The sequence below is a fragment of the Ovis canadensis genome, chromosome 3 (genome assembly GCF_042477335.2).
Source record: "Ovis canadensis isolate MfBH-ARS-UI-01 breed Bighorn chromosome 3, ARS-UI_OviCan_v2, whole genome shotgun sequence".
In the NCBI taxonomy this organism is placed as follows: Eukaryota; Metazoa; Chordata; class Mammalia; order Artiodactyla; family Bovidae; genus Ovis; species Ovis canadensis.
Genome location: NC_091247.1, coordinates 179747306 through 179765425, shown reverse-complemented (window position 1 = coordinate 179765425; position 18120 = coordinate 179747306). Strand labels below are relative to the sequence as shown.

Genomic DNA, 18120 nt, shown 5'->3' with positions numbered 1-18120 from the left:
CGAGGAAACCAGAATTGAAAGAGACACATGTACTCCAATGTTCATCGCAGCACTGTTTATAATAGCCAGGACATGGAAACAACCTAGATGTCCATCAGCAGATGAATGGATAAGAAAGCTGTGGTACATATACACAATGGAGTATTACTCAGCCGTTAAAAAGAATTCATTTGAATCAGTTCTGATGAGATGGATGAAACTGGAGCCGATTATACAGAGTGAAGTAAGCCAGAAAGAAAAACACCAATACAGTATACTAACACATATATATGGAATTTAGGAAGATGGCAATGACGACCCTGTATGCAAGACAGGGAAAGAGACACAGATGTGTATAACGGACTTTTGGACTCAGAGGGAGAGGGAGAGGGTGGGATGATTTGGGAGAATGACATTCTAACATGTATACTATCATGTGAATTGAATCGCCAGTCTATGTCTGACGCAGGATGCAGCATGCTTGGGGCTGGTGCATGGGGATGACCCAGAAAGATGTTATGGGGAGGGAGGTGGGAGGGGGGTTCATGTTTGGGAATGCATGTAAGAATTAAAGATTTTAAAATTTAAAAAATAAAAAACTAAAAATAAAAAAAAATTTAAAAATAAAAAGCATCAATTCTTTGGTGCTCAGCCTTCTTCACAGTCCAACTCTCACATCCATACATGACCACAGGAAAAACCGTAGCCTTGACTAGATGGACCTTAGTCGGCAAAGTAATGTCTCTGCTTTTGAATATGCTATCTAGGTTGGTCATAACTTTTCTTCAAAGGAGTAAGCGTCTTTTAGAGAAGAGAAATGATTTTCCACAGAGTGTTCATGTGAGATGGCTGTTATAAAATGAAAAAATATTTTTGAGCCTTTTCTATATGCCAAGCAGTATTCCATGTGCTAGGGAATCTGTAATAAACAAAGTGGGAAATGTTCCTGCCTTCTTTGAGCTTACATTCCAGTGGAGGCATATGAAGTTGGAAAAAACCTCTTTTCATAATAATTTTACATTAGACTTTCTATTCAAACTGTAAAACTTCTAAATTAAAAAAAGAAAGTCCCCAATAATGACATTAATAACTCTGACATAATGTAGGTACTGTTATAGCCTCAGTATTTTTTCCTAAATTTGGCATAATTCTAAATTTTATGTGTTATTGTCATACCCTCACTGTTAGATACAAGTAAGACTGCAAATTCCTATTATTAATAATTCTTAATTTTAAGATATGTTTCTTAAGTTATAACTACTAACCCATAGTCATAATTTTGTAGAATGGAACTGCTTAAGTTTAATCAAGAACTGTTTTAATTGACTAGATTTTTAAGCTCTCTCTTCTTCTTTATAGCTTTTTTGAGGTATAATCAATGTACAAGAAACCAGACAAATTCAGTCTTCAGTTTGATGAGTTTCAATACATAGTATGTACCTGTGAAACCATCATCACAATCAAGATTATAAGCATATGCTTCACCCCTGACAATTCAGAAAGATATTAGGGTGTGTGTGTGTATTTTAGCATATTAAGTTTTATTATCAAATATTTCAAGCATGTAACATTCTAATAGTGTTCCCAATTCAGTTGTGAACCTTCTCAGAGAACAACAGTTATCAGATCAGGATAATAGATTATTTGTAGACTATTGAAAGCGTACAAAACCAACTAGAAACTAGAGTTTACCCTTCAGTTCAGTTCAGTTCAGTCGCTCAGTCATGTCCGAATCTTTGCGACCCCATGAACCGCAGCACACCAGGCCTCCCTGTCCATCACCAACTCCCAGAGTCCAGCCAAACCCGTGTCCATTGAGTTGGTGATGCCATCCAACCATCTTATCCTCTGTTGTCCCCTTCTCCTCCTGCCCTCTATTTTTCTCAGCATCAGGGTCTTTTCAAATGAGTCAGCTCTCCGCATCAGGTGGCCAAAGTACTGGAGTTTCAGCTTCAACATCAGTCCCTCCAATGAACACCCAGGACTGATTTCCTTTAGGATGGACTGGTTTGATCTCCTTGCAGTCCAAAGGACTCTCAAGAGTCTTCTCCAACGCCACAGTTCAAAAGCATCAGTTCTTCGGTGCTCAGCTTTCTGTGCTCAGCTTTCTGAGCTCAGCTTTCCTTCGGTGGACAGCTTCTCAGTCCAACTCTCACATCCATACATGACTATTGGAAAAAACCATAGCCTTGACTAGACGGACCTTTGTTGGCAAAGTAATGTCTCTGCTGTTTAATATGCTGTCTAGGTTAGTCATAACTTTCCTTCCAAGGAGTAAGTGTCTTCTTTAATTTCATGGCTGCAATCATCATCCACAGTGATTTTGGAGCCCCCCAAAATAAAGTCAGCCACTGTTTCCCCATCTATTTGCCATGAGGTGATGGGACCGGATGCCATGATCTTTGTTTTCTGAATGTCGAGCTTTAAGCCGACTTTTTCACTCTCTTCTTTCACTTTCATCAAGAGGCTCTTTAGTTCTTCTTCACTTTCTGCCATAAGGGTGGTGTCATCTGCATATCTGAGGTTATTGATATTTCTCCTGACAATCTTGATTCCAGCTTGTGCTTCCTCCAGCCCAGAGCTTCTCATGATGTACTCTGCATATAAGTTAAATAAGCAGGGTGACAATATGCAGCCTTGACGTACTCCTTTTCCTATTTGGAACCAGTCTGTTGTTCCATGTGCAGTTCTGTTTTTTCCTGACCTGCACACAGGTTTCTCAAGTGGCAGGTCAGGCGGTCTGGTATTCCCATCTCTTTCAGAATTTTCCACAGTTTATTGTGAGCTACACAGACAAAGGCTTTGGCATAGTCAATAAAGCAGAAATAATGTTTTTCTGGAACTTTCTTGCTTTTTCAGTGATCCAGCAGATGTTGGCAATTTGATCTCTGGTTCCTCTGCCTTTTCTAAAACTAGCTTGAACATCTGGAAGTTCACAGTTCACATATTGCTGAAGCCTGGCTTGGAGAATTTTGATCATTACTTTGCTAGCGTGTGCTGCTGCTGCTGCTGCTGCTAAGTCGCTTCAGTCGTGTCCGACTCTGTGCGACCCCATAGACGGCAGCCCACCAGATGAGTGCAATTGTGTGGTTGTTCGAGTATTCTTTGGCATTATCTTTCTTTAGGATTGGAATGAAAACTGACCTTTTCCAGTCCTGTAGCCAGTGCTGAGTTTTCCAAATTTGCTGACATATTGAGGCAGCACTTTCACAGCATCATATTTTAGAATTTGAAATAGCTCAACTGGAATTCCATCACCTCCACTAGCTTTTTCGTAGTGATGCTTCCTAAGGCCTACCTGACTTCACATTCCAGGATATCTGGCTCTAGGTGAGTGTGAGTGGTCACACCTTCATGATTATCTGGGTTGTGAAGATCTTTTTTGTATAGTTCTTTCTTCTGTGTATTCTTGCCACATCTTCTTAATATCTTCTGCTTCTGTTAGGCCCCTACCATTTCTGTCCTTTATTGAGCCCATCTTTGCATGAAATGTTCCCTTGGTATCTCCCTTAAGAGACCATAACTGCAGTGGGTAAGAATGGCAAAATTTGTGGCTTCTTTTTCTTGGTGGAATTCCCCAATCTCATGTGGTAGAAAACCCATAGTCTTCCCAACTTGAGGTGGCAAAGTTCAAGGAGTCTGGCAAAAGAAAAAAAAGAACAAAAGCAGGCAAAAATGTGACGCATCCTAAATTTGAAAGACAAATACACTGGCTAAAATTTGAGTTTTTGCATATTTTGACTAAGTGCCTTCTGTTATTATGCATACCTATAGTGGCAGAAAGTTGAAGTTTTGGTGGCATGAATTATCAGATAACAGAGCTTGAAGCTGACAGAGCAGGTAGAAATTTATGGGGAAATCCCAGCAGCAAGAGAACTGCAAAGAGGATAAGCCCCAAAATCTGAGCATTAATTCTGTCCAAATCTTTGGCTGACCATTAAACTACATAGATGAGGAGAAACCCTCCCCAAAAGCTGAGCTGAAAAGCAGTATTTGGTAGCTGAAAGAACCAAGCAGAGATATGAACTGCTGCACCTTGTAGGAGAGACAGTGGTTTGCAGTTTGAGTCTAGACCAATTAACTGCCTATTAGAAGGAAAATCCAATTATCCTCATCAGAACATAACATTATCCAGAGTTATTATAACACATTATTATACTGTCTATTTTTTTGACTGAAATCACTAGGGGAAAGAAACCAAACCCAAAAATGTGATTCATATTCAGTCAACAGGAAGTGACTCAAAGTGGGCCCAGATGTTGGATTTAACAAAATCTTCCAAAGCAGCTAATATAAATGTGTTCAAAGAACTAAAGGAAAAAATGTTCAAAGAATTAAACAAATGTGTCTTAATGAGTGAATATATCAGACTGGTGAGAGCAGAAGAAAGAATTCGTGAACTTGAAGATAAATTGGTAGAAATTATTCATTCGGAAAAAATGAGAGGAAAAGGTTGAAGACATCATAAATTGAGTCTTGGATATCTGACTATATAATGATGTTAAACGTTATTGTTGTCATTGTTGTTCAGTTGCTCAGTCATGTCTGACTCTTTGCGACCCCATGAACTGAAGCATGCCAGGCTTCCCTGTCCTTCACCATCTCCCAGAGCTTGTTCAAACTCATCTCCCTTAAGTCGATGAGGCCTTCCAACCATCTCGTTCTCTGTTGTCGCCTTCTCCTCCTGCCTTCAGTCTTTCCCAGCATCAAGGTCTTTTCCAATGAGTCAGTTCTTTGCAACAGGTGGCTGAAGTATTGGAGCTTCAGCTTCAGCATCAGTGCTTCCAGTGAATATTCAAGGTTGATTTCCTTTAGGATTGACTGGTTTGATCTTACAGTCCATAGGATTCTCAAGAGTCTTCTCTAACACCACAGTTCAAAAGCATCAATTCTTTGGTGTGATGCAACTCACATCCATACATGACTACTGGGAAAACCATAGCTTTGATTAGACAGACCTTTCTTGGCAAAGTAATATCCCTGCTTTTTAATATGCTGTCTATGTTTGTCATAGCTTTTCTTCCAAGGAGCAAGCATCTTTTAATTTCATGGCTGCAGTCACCACCTGCAGTGATTTTGGAGCCCATGAAAATAAAACCTGTCACTGTTTTCATTGTTTCCCCATCTATTTGCCATGGAATGATGGGACCAGATGCCATGATCTTTGTTTTTTGGAATGTTGAGTTTTAAACCAGCTTTTTCACTCTCCTCTTTCACCTTCATCAAGATGCTCTTTAGTTCCTCTTTGCTTTCTGCCATTAGGATGAGGTCTTCTGCATATCTGAGGTTATTGATATTTCTCCCAGCAATCTTGGTTCCAGCTTGTGCTTCATCCAGCCTGGCATTCCACATGATGTATTCTGCATATAAGTTAAATAAGCAAGGTGACAATATACAGCCTTCCTTTCCCAGTTTGGAAGCAGTCCATTGTTTCATGTCAGTTTCTAACTGTTCCTTCTTGACCTGCATACAGGTTTCTCAGGAGGCAGGTGAGATGGTCTGTTATTCCCATCTCTTTAAGAATTTTCCACAGTTTTCCAGTTTGTGCTCCACATAGTCAAAGGCTTTAGTGTAGTCAATGAGGCAGAAGTGGATGTTTTTCTGGAATTCTCTTGCTTTTTCCATGATCCAACAGATGTTGGCAATTTGAGCTCTGGTTCCTGTGTCTTTCTAAATCCAGCTTGAACATCAGGGAGTTCACGGTTCATGTATTGCTGAAGCCTGGCTTGGAGAATTTTGAGCATTACTTTGCTAGCATGTGAAATGAGTACAGTTGTATGGTTTCAACATTCTTCGGCACTGCCTTTCTTTGGGATTGGAATGAAAGCTGACCTTTTCCAGTCCTGTGGCCACTGCTGAGTTTTCCAAATTTGCTGGTATATTGAGCAGAGCACTTTCACAGCATCATCTTTTAGGATGTGAAATAACTCAGCTGGAATTCCATCACCTCCAGTAGCTTTGTTCATAATGATGCTTCCTAATGCCCACTTGACTTCACATTCCAGGATGTCTGGCTCTAGGTGAGTGATCACACCATCATGGTTATCTGAGTCATTAAGATCTTTTTTGTTAAACATATGTGTGATATATTAGTATACTATATATGGTAAAAGTTTTAATATTTGACCAAACCAGGTAGTGGGAATATAAATGTTATTGAAGAGCATAAGAGCAATTGCTGTTGTATGAAACTATCTTTATAAAAGTTAAATTCATTGAAGTATAGTTTACATCTAATAATATGTGTACATATTAACTATATAATTTTATGAGTTTTGACAAATATATTAAATATGTATCTACCACCATCAACAAGGTACACAACATTTTTCTCACCCTGGTGTGCTTTTGCTGTTAATGCAGCTGCCGGGTAATCCCTCTGACCTCAAGTAATCTCTGTTCTTTCAGTTACTTTTTTAGAATTTCATATAAATAGAATCATAATTTTTCTCATGGTTTATCCATATTCTTTTCAATTATGGTTTATTATAGGATATTGAATATAGTTCTCTTGTTGTTTATCCATCCTATATGTAATAGTTTGTAACTGTTCGTTCCAAACTCCAAATCCATCCCCCACCCTGTACTCCTTTCCCCTTGGCAACTGCAAGTCTGTTCTCTAGGTCTAAGAGTCTCTGTTTCGTAGATATGTTCATTTGTATTGTATTTTAGATTCAACATATAAGTGATATTATAGGATTTATCTTTCTCTGTCTGACTTACTTCACTTAGTATGATAATCTCTAGTTGCATCCATGATGCTGCAAATGGCACTGGTTCATTCTTTTTCATGGCTGAGTAGTGTTCCGTTAGATCTTCTTTATCCATTCATCTGTCAATAGACATGTATTTAGGTTGTTTCCCTGTCTTGGCTATTGTGAATAGTGCTGCTATAAACATAATGGTGCATGTATCTTTTCAAATTATAATTTTCCCTGGATATATGCTCCGGAATGGGATTGCTAGATCATACGGTAATTATATTTAGTTTTTTGAGGTACCTCCATGCTATTCTGCATAGTGACTATACCAATTTACTTTCTCACCAACAGTGTAAGAGGCTTCCCTTTTCTCCACACCCTCTCCAGCCTTGGTTATTGGTTGACTTTTTAGAGATGGCCATTCTGACCAGTGTGAGAACTCTCACCTCCTTATCTTTTCCTGTGCTCAGTTGCTCAGTCACGTCTTAGCAGCTACATGGAGTGTAGCCCACCACGCTCCTCTGTGTATGGAAGAATACTGGAGTGGGGTGCCATTTCCTACTCCAGAGTATCTTTCCATCCCAAGGATTGAACTTGTGTCTCTTACATTCCCTGTATTGGCAGGTGGATTATATCACTATCGTCACTGGGGAAGCCCACCCTTAACTTAAATTTTAATTGGGATCCAGTCAACAATCTTTGATCTTAGAGGAAGAGTTTAAAAGTTTTTCTTTTGTTTCTTGTCCATTTTACCTACTTAAGAGTTCTGGAATCCCCAGAGTGAGATTAAGCCAAGGAGGTCATGCTCTTTGGCCTAACTGTTGCCGCAAATAATTGCTAGTCATATATCTCAGGGTAAATTTTTCTAGCCCCTTAAATATATATATTTTAAAACTGGGGTAAGTAGAAAAGACTTGTTTGGCTTTTAATATTAGGGACTAGAGGGAGGGGTCCCTTTTGGCCCATTTAACCTGAGGGTAGTATAGTAAGGGGCTTCCCCAGTGGCTCAGCAGTAAAGAGTCTGCCTGCAATGCAGGAGATGCAGGAAGACGTGGGTTCGATCCCTGGGTTGGGAAGATCCCCTGGAGCAGAGCATGGCCACCCACTCCAGTACTCTTGCCTGAAGAGTCCATGGACAGAGGAGCCTGGTGGGCTGCAGTCCATAGGGTCACCAAGAGTCAGATACGACTGAGGGCACTGAGCACAGCACAGTGCAGTGATATCAGATCTTGTTTTCATCACATAAGTGTCCATTTTATTTCTCCCATTTAAAATAACTATCTAAATATTTCTTAACTCCTTTTAAAATTTACCTTGTAAAAAGTAATAGCTAGACTTTCCTTACAAGTTTTTTGTTAACATTGATCACTCTAATACTCTTGTTAGCATCTGTAAGACTCATTGAGGGGAAGCAAAGAATACAAATGAAGCTTCTGAAACCAGTTTTTCTTATTTGTTTACTTATTATTTTTTTTTCCTAGACTATAATGAATGTGTCTCCATTGATCATCAAGGGGTTCTGAAGTCTTGACACCTTGTACTTTTTCATGGAATCATTTAAGATTGCTTCCTATACCTGTATACATCTTTCTAAAAGTTATTACAAATAACACGAGTTTCTCTTATACCTGTTTCTTAAACACTAAACCTGAGATAGGTCCACCCTTTAAACATGGCTTATACTTTATAGGGCTTCTCTGGTGGCTCAGACTGTAAAGCGTCTGCCTGCAGTGCGGGAGCCCCAGGTTCAATCCCTGGGTTGGGAAGATCCCCTGGAGAAGGAAATGGCAACCCACTCCAGTACTCTTGCCTGGAAAATTCCATGGACTGAGGAGTCTGGTGGGCTACAGTCCATGGGGTCGCAAAGAGTCTGACACGACGGAGTGACTTCACTTTCACTTCACTTATACTTTATTCACTAGAGCAGAGACTCAGAGCTACAAACACAAGTTTTATGAATAATTCAGACTTCTGGGCTTAGGAAGCAAATAATCCAAGTAAAGAGAGCAAGAATAATTATTCTGAAACACTGAAAAATCTTAATATGTGCATTTGCTTGATACTTTGAGACAACAGTCAAGAGTGAAGTTAGAGAACAGAATCTGTTTTCCAGATTGGAACAGGGAATGTTGATGTGGCACTTAACCTGTTGGTTTGAAACCAGTGAGCTAAACTATGGTTTGTCCATGGTTAACTACCCATAAATAATTACCCTTATGTATCTGCTACTTTACCCATTCATCTGTCTTCAATAATCAACCATATAATGAATAATTGAAACTTGGCTCAGTGATTTTTTAATAATAATTGCTTATTGCTTTCCAAATGACTGCATTAGAAAAACTGTCAGGTTTGGATATATGTTTTTTGAATCCTAAGTTGTTGAAAAGTATGATTTAGCTTACAGAGCAATTGAATGTGTGAATAAAATATTAATTTCTGGAGAATATTCTTCCATTTAGCCAACAGATACATACATTTTAATAGTGAGATACATTATCAACATTCATATGTGAACAACATGAATTTTTTATTGATAATTTTGACTCAATTATGACTCAAATATAAATTATATGAATTATTTATTTACATCTGGTTTTTTGGTCAATGCATAAGTTTCATGATGTGGAATTAAATGCTAGCATCTCAAAATTATGTAATTATTTATGTTGGGGCTTAGTAGACAAAATTTAACATGTTAGGATGATACTTGATGTTAGTTGTAAGATAACGGAGGGCAGGTGGATAATTCTAACTGGTTCTTTTGAGTTAGGAATTAAGTTAAAAAATTTTTTTGCTAAACATCTCAGGCAAGCTAAATATGAGATGCAAGACTTGTAGTGAATTTATAATTATAGTTAATATCAGTATAAGCTCATCAGATATACTAAAGGATTGTTTTTGGCTTTAATACTTAATATGCTATTTAAGCAGAATAGAGGGCATATAGCTTACTCAGTGATACATGAAAATATTCATTTTAACAGGTAAACATTGGGAAGATGGATTCACCCATTGAAAAGTGGAACCTAATAATTGGCAACTTGGCTTTAAAACAGGTAAGTGATATGTGTAAGTGATATGTGATATGTGTAAGTGATATATTTATGAACAAATGATAGAATAAATGGATAACTTCTGAAAGTTTTCTTTTTCTGGAAACATTGTATTTTTCTAAATATGGAAAATGTATAACATATAAAATATAGAGTAAATATAAAAAATACTTTCTCCCATATGTAGTAGAGCCAGAATTTGAGTTAATATGTGTACAAATAAATATGTAGCACTTCATTGCTTAGATGCTGTTTTTCTTTGACTTTTTAAAAGTAAATCCTCTAATTAAACTTCGCTCATTTGTATATGATAGGATGTGTAAGCTGAATTTTCCTTAATTTGTTAATATGATCAATGTTAATACAAATGAGCACATTAAATTGTCAATTATATATAGATTATCTACAAGTCTTTCTAATCTCAGGGGAATATCTCTTTTTCTCCCACTACTGCTGCTATCCCCAAGACACAAGACTGCAGCCCTCAGCACCTCTTTAGCAAATCTGAGTTTATGAAGTGCTTGCTAATTAAAAAAAAATTTTTTTTTTAATTTGGCTGAGCTGTGCAGCATGTGGGTTCTTAGTTCCCCTGCTAGGGATCAAACCTGTGCCCCCTGCATTGGAAGTACAGAGTTATAACCACTAGACCATTGGAGAAGTCTGGCTCAACTAATTTTAATGTTAGGTCAACTCAGAGATAATGTTGAGAACGTGGTTGCAAAAAAGAACTTTCATGTAATGTTCAAAGACAAAGAAATAAAGGCAATTTGGGGATATAGGCTTTTAAAAGGTATATGTGTTTCTAAGATCACAGGGTTAGAGACAAGAAAATTTGAAATCTAGTCTCAGTTCTAGCAATCACCAGCTATATAATGTTTGTTAATTTAGCCTTTCTTCTATGTTTCATTTTCCTCTTCATTTCCATAGTATTGCACTAGAGATACCCAAGATCCTTTTCAGCTTGAAACTGTAGGAATCTATGCTGGAGTAATAACCAATATATCCAACAACCAGTAGGTACTTGTAAATTAATAAATGAAAATTTGAAAATATATCCTATTTTATTCTTTAAGTACCCTAAACTCTTACTAAGTAATATGAGTTAGACTATAAATTATTCTAATAATTTTTCACCTCTGCTTTTGTTTTATTTGCTTAAGAAGCACTCATCCTTTTTTAAAAAAAATATTTATTTATTTATGGCTGTGCTGGGTCCTCATTGCTGTGTGGGCTTTCTTTATCTACAGCAAGTGGGAGCTCCTCTCTCGTTGCGGTGCGCGGGCTTTGCATCGCAGTGGCTTCTCTTGTTGCAGAGCACAGGCTCTAGGCGTGCAGACATCAGCAGTCGTGGCTCACGGGCTTAGGCACTCGTTAGCATGTGGGATCTTCCCAGACCAGGGATGGAGCCCCTGTCCCCTGCATTGGCAGGCGGATTCTTAACCACTGGACCACCAGGAAAGTCCCCATCTCTGCTTTTAACTTTTCCTTTCACTCTTAGTCTCCACCCTTCCCTTGCCATCCTCTCTTCCATAACTGTTGGTCAGAATGAGAGCTAGAGATGGCTGGGGTTTCACTGATCCTATCATAATAGTTGCCACAGCATGAAGTCTGTGTCTTTGTCTCACTCCATCAAGGATGCATGAGAAACGGGGAACCCCACACGGGCTCATCAGGACCCAGCTGGTATAAGCCAGAGAGGCAGCAACTGGTTGGAATCTAGTTACCTGTAGGCAAAAGCAGAGGGGAGAAGAAAATAAGGTCAGCTGGGGGGTGACAGTGGTGCCATCTCTGAAGCTTTATCTGCTCCAGCTTGTGAGGGAGTAGACGGCTGGCTGGGGGAGTAGGGCGGGCTGGCAGAGCTCCTCTGACTTGAGGCTGGCTGTGGAGGGGATGGCTGGGGAGGGATGAGAAGGACAGAGGCACCTCATGCTGGCATTAGCTGGTGTGCGTGTTCTTCTATTAAATGGGATCCCAAGCAGATGACCATCACAGAATTTCTTCACAGTTGTACACAGTGGCCACCTTAACCTGTCCATAAATTGTCAAGTAAAGTAGGTATTTATTTATTGGGAACCCCAGAGTTCCCAATCTCATTGAAGAGTCATTCCCTCACCAGGACAGATGTATCCTGTGTTCACGTCTATTTAGGCCCGTGACTCCTGTTAACCTCCCCAGCTCCTCCTTAACCTGGAGTTTGCTCTTCTCTTGGGTACAATTGGGTGTTTCCTTTGCAGGTTTACACAATAGGACTTCTTTATCTCAGCTGTGTGTTTGTTACAATGTCTTCCATAGGCTCCCTAGTTCTGTATTTCATTTCCAAGAAACAAAAACTCTGCATTTTATTTCTAAGAAAAACCTTGGAGTGACAGTATTAGAATTTAAATTATTAATTTTATCACTTTTACATATATTATTTACTAACCGGTATCAGACATTACCTTGTCCACAAAGGTCTGTCTAGTCAAGGCTATGGTTTTTCCAGTAGTCATGTATGGATGTGAGAGTTGGACTATAAAGAAAGCTGAGCACTAAAGAATTGATGCTTTTGAACTGTGGTGTTGGAGAAGACTCTTGAGAGTCCCTTGGACTGTAAGGAGATCCAACCAGTCCATCCTAAAGGAGATTAGTCCTGGGTGTTCACTGGAAGGACTGATGTTGAAGCTGAAACTCCAATACTTTGGCCACCTGATGCGGAGAGCTGACTCGTTTGAAAAGACCCTGATGCTGGGAAAGATTGAGGGCACGAGGAGAAGGGGACGACAGAGGATGAGATGGTTGGATGGCATCACCAACACAATGGACATGGGTTTGGGTGGACTCTGGGAGCTGGAGATGGACAATTCATGGGGTCACAAAGAGTTGGACGTGACTGAGCGACTGAACTGAACTGAACCAGGATCAGAATGCCAAAGTATCGTAACAACTGATACTAGCATAGTGATGCTTGCAGCTTGCCTCTCAGCACTAAATCTGCTGCAATGAAAGATCTGAGGCTGGAATCCAGGCTATCTGAACTTGCTAGCCTGGCTTTTCCATTAATTTACTCTATGACAAAATCAGAATACTTGGGTTTTTCACCTGGAGCCCTGGATTTCAGTACATGGATTAGCTTTAGAGAGTCTCTGAGCACACAGAAATTCTGCTCAAAATTTTGACTGCATTTGTGTTTTCATGGAGAGAAGAATCAATAAAACTCTCACCAGATTGTCAAAGGAATCCATGACACAAACACAATAAGAATAAGTGAACTAAGAGGTGCCTTTAGGGTTTCTTTTGGTTCTAGCGTTAGTCTAACGTGATTCTAAGAGTTCACAGTGGGACTTTTGTAGTTGCTTTTTTTTTTTTTTTTTTTTTTTGAGGGTTGCTTTGTGCTACCACTGTGGAAAGTACTTTATATATTCATGTAATTCATTTAAATACAAAAATAACCCTTCCATGTTCAATATTACCATTTTTCAGGTTAGGAGCTGAAGTTTTAATAGCTATTTGTGAAGTTATTTTTTAATGTCTGCCTCTCCCATTGACCAGGAGCTCTGTGAGAGCAGGGAATAAATTTGTTTTGACCACTGCTGTAGCCTAACACCAAGCATAGCGCCTTGTATATAGTAGATCCTAAATTAATGCTTGTTGAATAACTTACCACAAGATTAAGTGGTATAGCTAGGAATGAAACCCTTATCATTTGATTATAGAATTCAGTCTCGTGCCAATATTGCCTTAAGAGTCAGACTTAAGCTATGTGGATTGGGTACTTTTCAGTCTTAAGGTTGGTATTTTCTTAGATGATCTTTGGATTTCACCACCAACGTCACTTAAGATGCTTGTTAAAAATACATTCCTAAACCCCATTCCATACCTACTGCTACCAGATCAGGGCACTTTGAGAACCCACTAGCTTAGGGAATAGTAAAACTAAAATGTAGTAGCTTCTTCAAAAGGTAAGGCAGCTCAGTTACCATATATAATATTTTCTTTTGACTCCTATTCATCAAAAAAAATGTGTTTTCTCAATGAATAATTCAGTTGGGTTTTATTGAATATTTTTTTAAGGTTCAAGCAACAGTAGTTGGCTTCCTAGCAGCTGTGGCAGCAATTATATTGGGCTGGATTCCAGAGGGAAAATACTATCTTGATCATTCCATACTTTTGTGCTCTAGCAGTGTAGCAACTGCCTTCATTGCATCGCTCCTACAGGGTAAGTAAATTTGTCAGTGTCTCCTCTGCAGTCTCTGCTTTCTAATTATTCATTTTCCATGTTAGCTATTTTTACTTAACTGATATTTTTCATTATTTTAAAAAAACAGAGAAGTTATCTACAACTTTTCAAATAGCTTATTTCAGATATATTTATATGTATCACATGTAAACCTTAGCACACAGAGCAAGCTTTCTAAGGTTCTGTCTTGGCTTTAGGTCTCCTGGTACAGCTCCCAAACAAGACCAGGAAAATAGCCTAGAGATTTTATTTGTCTCTGTAAGTTAAATGAATTGAGAAGCTCCTTTCTGGAAATCACGCAGAAGATTTGCTAGCTTGTCATTTGAGTAACAAGTATTCTAGGAATTCTAGATTTCAAAAGCTGCCCCTCCATTAAAATTTTTTGAAGTTTCAGATTTCAAAAAAAATTCCTGTACTGTTTCTGTGGCAGTAGAAGTATAACCATATGCTTAACAGAGCATATTGTTGGCTATAGAATGTTAAAGAGCCAGAAGTTTTTTAGTTGGGATACCATTTTTATATTGATTTATTTATATGAACTTCACACTGGAGAACTAGATTATGGAATCATAATCGTAAAGACTTGTTAATTTTTATTTATAATTGCCATCTTCTCATTTTATATCACCAGTAAGGTTAAAAATGGCATACCCTCATATCAGGTGATCTCATACAATGAAGGTAACTTTTGGGTAAATTCTGATAATTTGGTGGCTCAGACTGTGAAGAGTCTTCCTGCAATGCAGGAGACCCGGGTTCAATCCCTGGGTTGGAAAGATTCCCCTGGAGAAGGAAATGGCAACCCACTCCAGTATTCTTGCCTAGAAAATACTGTGGGTGGAGGAGCCTGGCAGGCTACAGTCTGTGGGGTTGGAAAGAGTCGGACACAACTCAGCGACTTCACTTTCTTTCTTTTCTAATAATTTAGAAGCTTTTATTAAAGTTAAGACCTGGCTACAAAAATATTTTCAAGCATTTTGTTTTAGCACTCAAATTATACCAAGGGTAGTATCTTGTCTTTATATAGAATTACTGGAATTGACTGATGTTAACATGGGTAAAGCAGAGTGAAGTTATGCTATTGGAAAATTGATTTCTGGTAAGAAAAAGTGTTAAAGCATTAACACTATTACTTTAGACTCAGTTGCTTTTGTTTTCCCTCTAGTTTCATTTAGAAAGAATTGTTTAAAAAATTTCAGACTAACAAATATCTGTATTGCCTGGGATTTTTAAAACTTTAAAATTCAGATTATAAAAATATAAGTCTACACCTTTATTTTGAATAATGTGTATTCCACTTTTATAGTAACTTGACCTTTATATATGTAGAGCAGATGGTATTGAACCACCTTTTGTAGGTGAGAAAACTAACTTAGGTCTGTTGGCTTATTAACAGAAAAATCAGAATTAAAACCTGTTTCTTATCTCTCAACTCTTTTCCCTGGTCCATGATGGCAAAATAACTTTTTTCAGCTGAAATTATAAATAGCATTCTGTCATAGGAGAACTTTCCACACTGATCTTTAAATGTACTAATTTTGAAAAAAAAATTATATGATCACATCTTGAATGATTATTGTAATATACATTTAAATGTTTTTCCTGCTATTTTTTCTATTTACAATGATATTATGGGAAAGGTAAGTCCATAGATTGAAAAAGCCCCCAGAATATAAGATGTGAGGCATTGAACCAAGACAGAATTTATACTTTTAATAATTTTGGCCTTACAGGTAGTAGGAAAAACACTATTAAAAGCCGTGTAACCTTAAGCAAGGATTTAATTTATGCTTAGCATGTAAATTAACTAATCTTAAATTTTCTCTGTACTGCATCTTCTTAATAGGTTGGCATGAGAAAATCTGTCCAGTATGGTATAGATAAGATGTTACCATTTTCCTCCCATTTCTATATTCAAGAATATGAGGATTTAAATGTACAAGAACCCAGTCACATTTTCATCTTCTGTTGTTATAGGTTTATAGACAGAAACTTTGGGGTTTAAGAATATCCTTTACAAAGACTGCTTCTTGTAGTCTGACCTCCAGTGTTCAAAATTTAATTACTCTTCTCTTCCTAGCATTAACACTTTTATAATAAAAAATGGGGCAAGCATGTCTGGCTACCTCTATGTAAACAAATCTGGTTTTGTTGGCTCCTTCTCAGTTGCTATCTGTGTAAATATAACTCACCTTTCTTTGACATTTTCATACTTTATTTGAGGGTTAAAATAAAATCTTTGGCTTTGTACGCATGAATACATTACATCCAAGAATGCATGTTACTAAATTGGAAACTTTAATGTTATTTTACAGTAGCCTTTCAGGTCTCTAAATGCAGCACTGAACTTCTCACATCTTTTGTGATCCCTGCTTGGAATTTGTTGAAAGACACTTCACCAAAACATTCAAGTAAAATGTTTTGTTTGCTTTAGTCAGCTTATCTAAGCAGCCTAATGGGAACTGATGCGCTATTTGTCTAGCGTGTGTACTTCAGTATTTTGGGGAATGGATTTTCTTTAAACCATAGCACAAAAAGTAATTAACTTTTGTTTTTCCCTAGGAATAATAATGGTTGGGGTTATCGTTGGCTCAAAGAAGACCGGTATAAACCCTGATAATGTTGCTACACCCATTGCTGCTAGTTTTGGTGACCTTATAACTCTTGCCATATTAGCTTGGATAAGTCAGGGTTTGTACTCCTGTCTCGGTAAGTTGACCTGAAATTAAATATAATGCATTATTCAGAGTCTCTTTAAATAAATATTGTTGCAGCAATATCATGACTCACGGTGGCCTTCATCTGTGTTGGAACTGTGGTTGAGGCTGATTAGAACAATCACTGCTACTTGCTATACACCTACTATATGTTGTGGTTCTCACATCCTTCTTCTCTTCATAAAGAAGCTAACACTCTAAAAGATAAGGAATATCATCTCTGATTTCAGATGAGAAAACTGAGGGTCATAGAGGTTATCTGTATTACCCACTGTTTGTAGGAAGGTTGAATGCAAGTCTATTGTAGTCTTTGAATTCTTTCCTCTGAATATGTAGCACTGAGGCATCAACCCACAGGATTCTGAAACATGTTGCACTGTTGTCACAGAGCATAAGGTTGTGCTTGAAATTTAGTGATTTTCCCCCATATCAGAAACCAGTGTGGCAATTAATAATAGCAGCTGAAAAATCACCATGAAAATTAGCCAGAGTGTTGTGGGAATTTGAAGTTATCTTATATATGCAATTCCTGATAATAGTTATTGGGTATTTATAGAATCTGATGAATTGTTTTAATGCAAATTTACACTCCGGAGCTATTGTCAATGTAAATGTATATAATTTGTGAACATACATTTAGTGCTAAAAGTTGATTGTAGTTTCATTTTTTTAGATGCCAAATTTTTTAAAAAATTAAAAGAAAATATAAACCCACAGTAATACAAAAAGAGAGAGAAAGATAGTTTATCAGCCAAGCCAGAAACAGACATCTATTCACATATCCTCATATATTTTCATGGATTCTAGACAGATTTATGGTATACTTTAGAATAAGTCTAAAAGTACATTTGGTTTGAAGAAGTCAGAATCTCAGATAAATGTTTTTGAACTTAAGAAAGAGCTTTAGCCTAACCAAGGCAGTGATTTTCTGCTACCTTTGGAGATATCAAGAGAAGCTTCATTTAGTATATAAAATTACCTTACATTATTTAATGAGTGATATAAAAAAGCAATACTCATTAAGACGATGTATATTCAAGGAAAATTCTCTTTTGGAAGATAAGATGTGTCTGTGTGTTGTAAGGTAGAAGATAATAAATGATCAAGGACCCAAATATAAGATCTTGTTCCCATAATAGATAAAGGTATAGTATTTGCACCCTTGAGTACTCAAATTACTGTGAAGTAATTTGTAACACATTTCTCAGCTGCCTGCTAAACACCAGGGTGTCTCCCCAGTTAAAGCCATTGAAGAATGTTCCTATAAATATGACAGTTGTTATAATGAGACAGACTAAATATTCGGATACTTCATATGATAAATCGGTTTTTGAGGAAAATCTCACTTTTAAAATTTATTTCTAAAAATTATACAAGTGGTAAACTCTCCTTACAAAAGACTTGATCAAAATATGTTTTTCTCTAAAAATTTTAATATTTTGAGTGTTATA

At 37.5% G+C, this 18120-nt stretch overlaps 1 protein-coding gene across 4 annotated transcripts in view; it reads left to right on the top strand.

Moving 5' to 3' along the window:
- SLC41A2 (solute carrier family 41 member 2) overlaps nucleotides 1–18120 on the top strand; it is a 148530-nt gene that overhangs the window by 75740 nt on the left and 54670 nt on the right. For all 4 annotated transcript variants that reach the window (XM_069585215.1, XM_069585216.1, XM_069585218.1 and 1 more), the window contains 3 exons: nucleotides 9668–9739; nucleotides 13787–13931; nucleotides 16515–16661. In XM_069585215.1, coding sequence (XP_069441316.1) covers nucleotides 9668–9739; nucleotides 13787–13931; nucleotides 16515–16661 — 364 coding nt within the window. The remainder of the gene's footprint in view (nucleotides 1–9667; nucleotides 9740–13786; nucleotides 13932–16514; nucleotides 16662–18120) is intronic.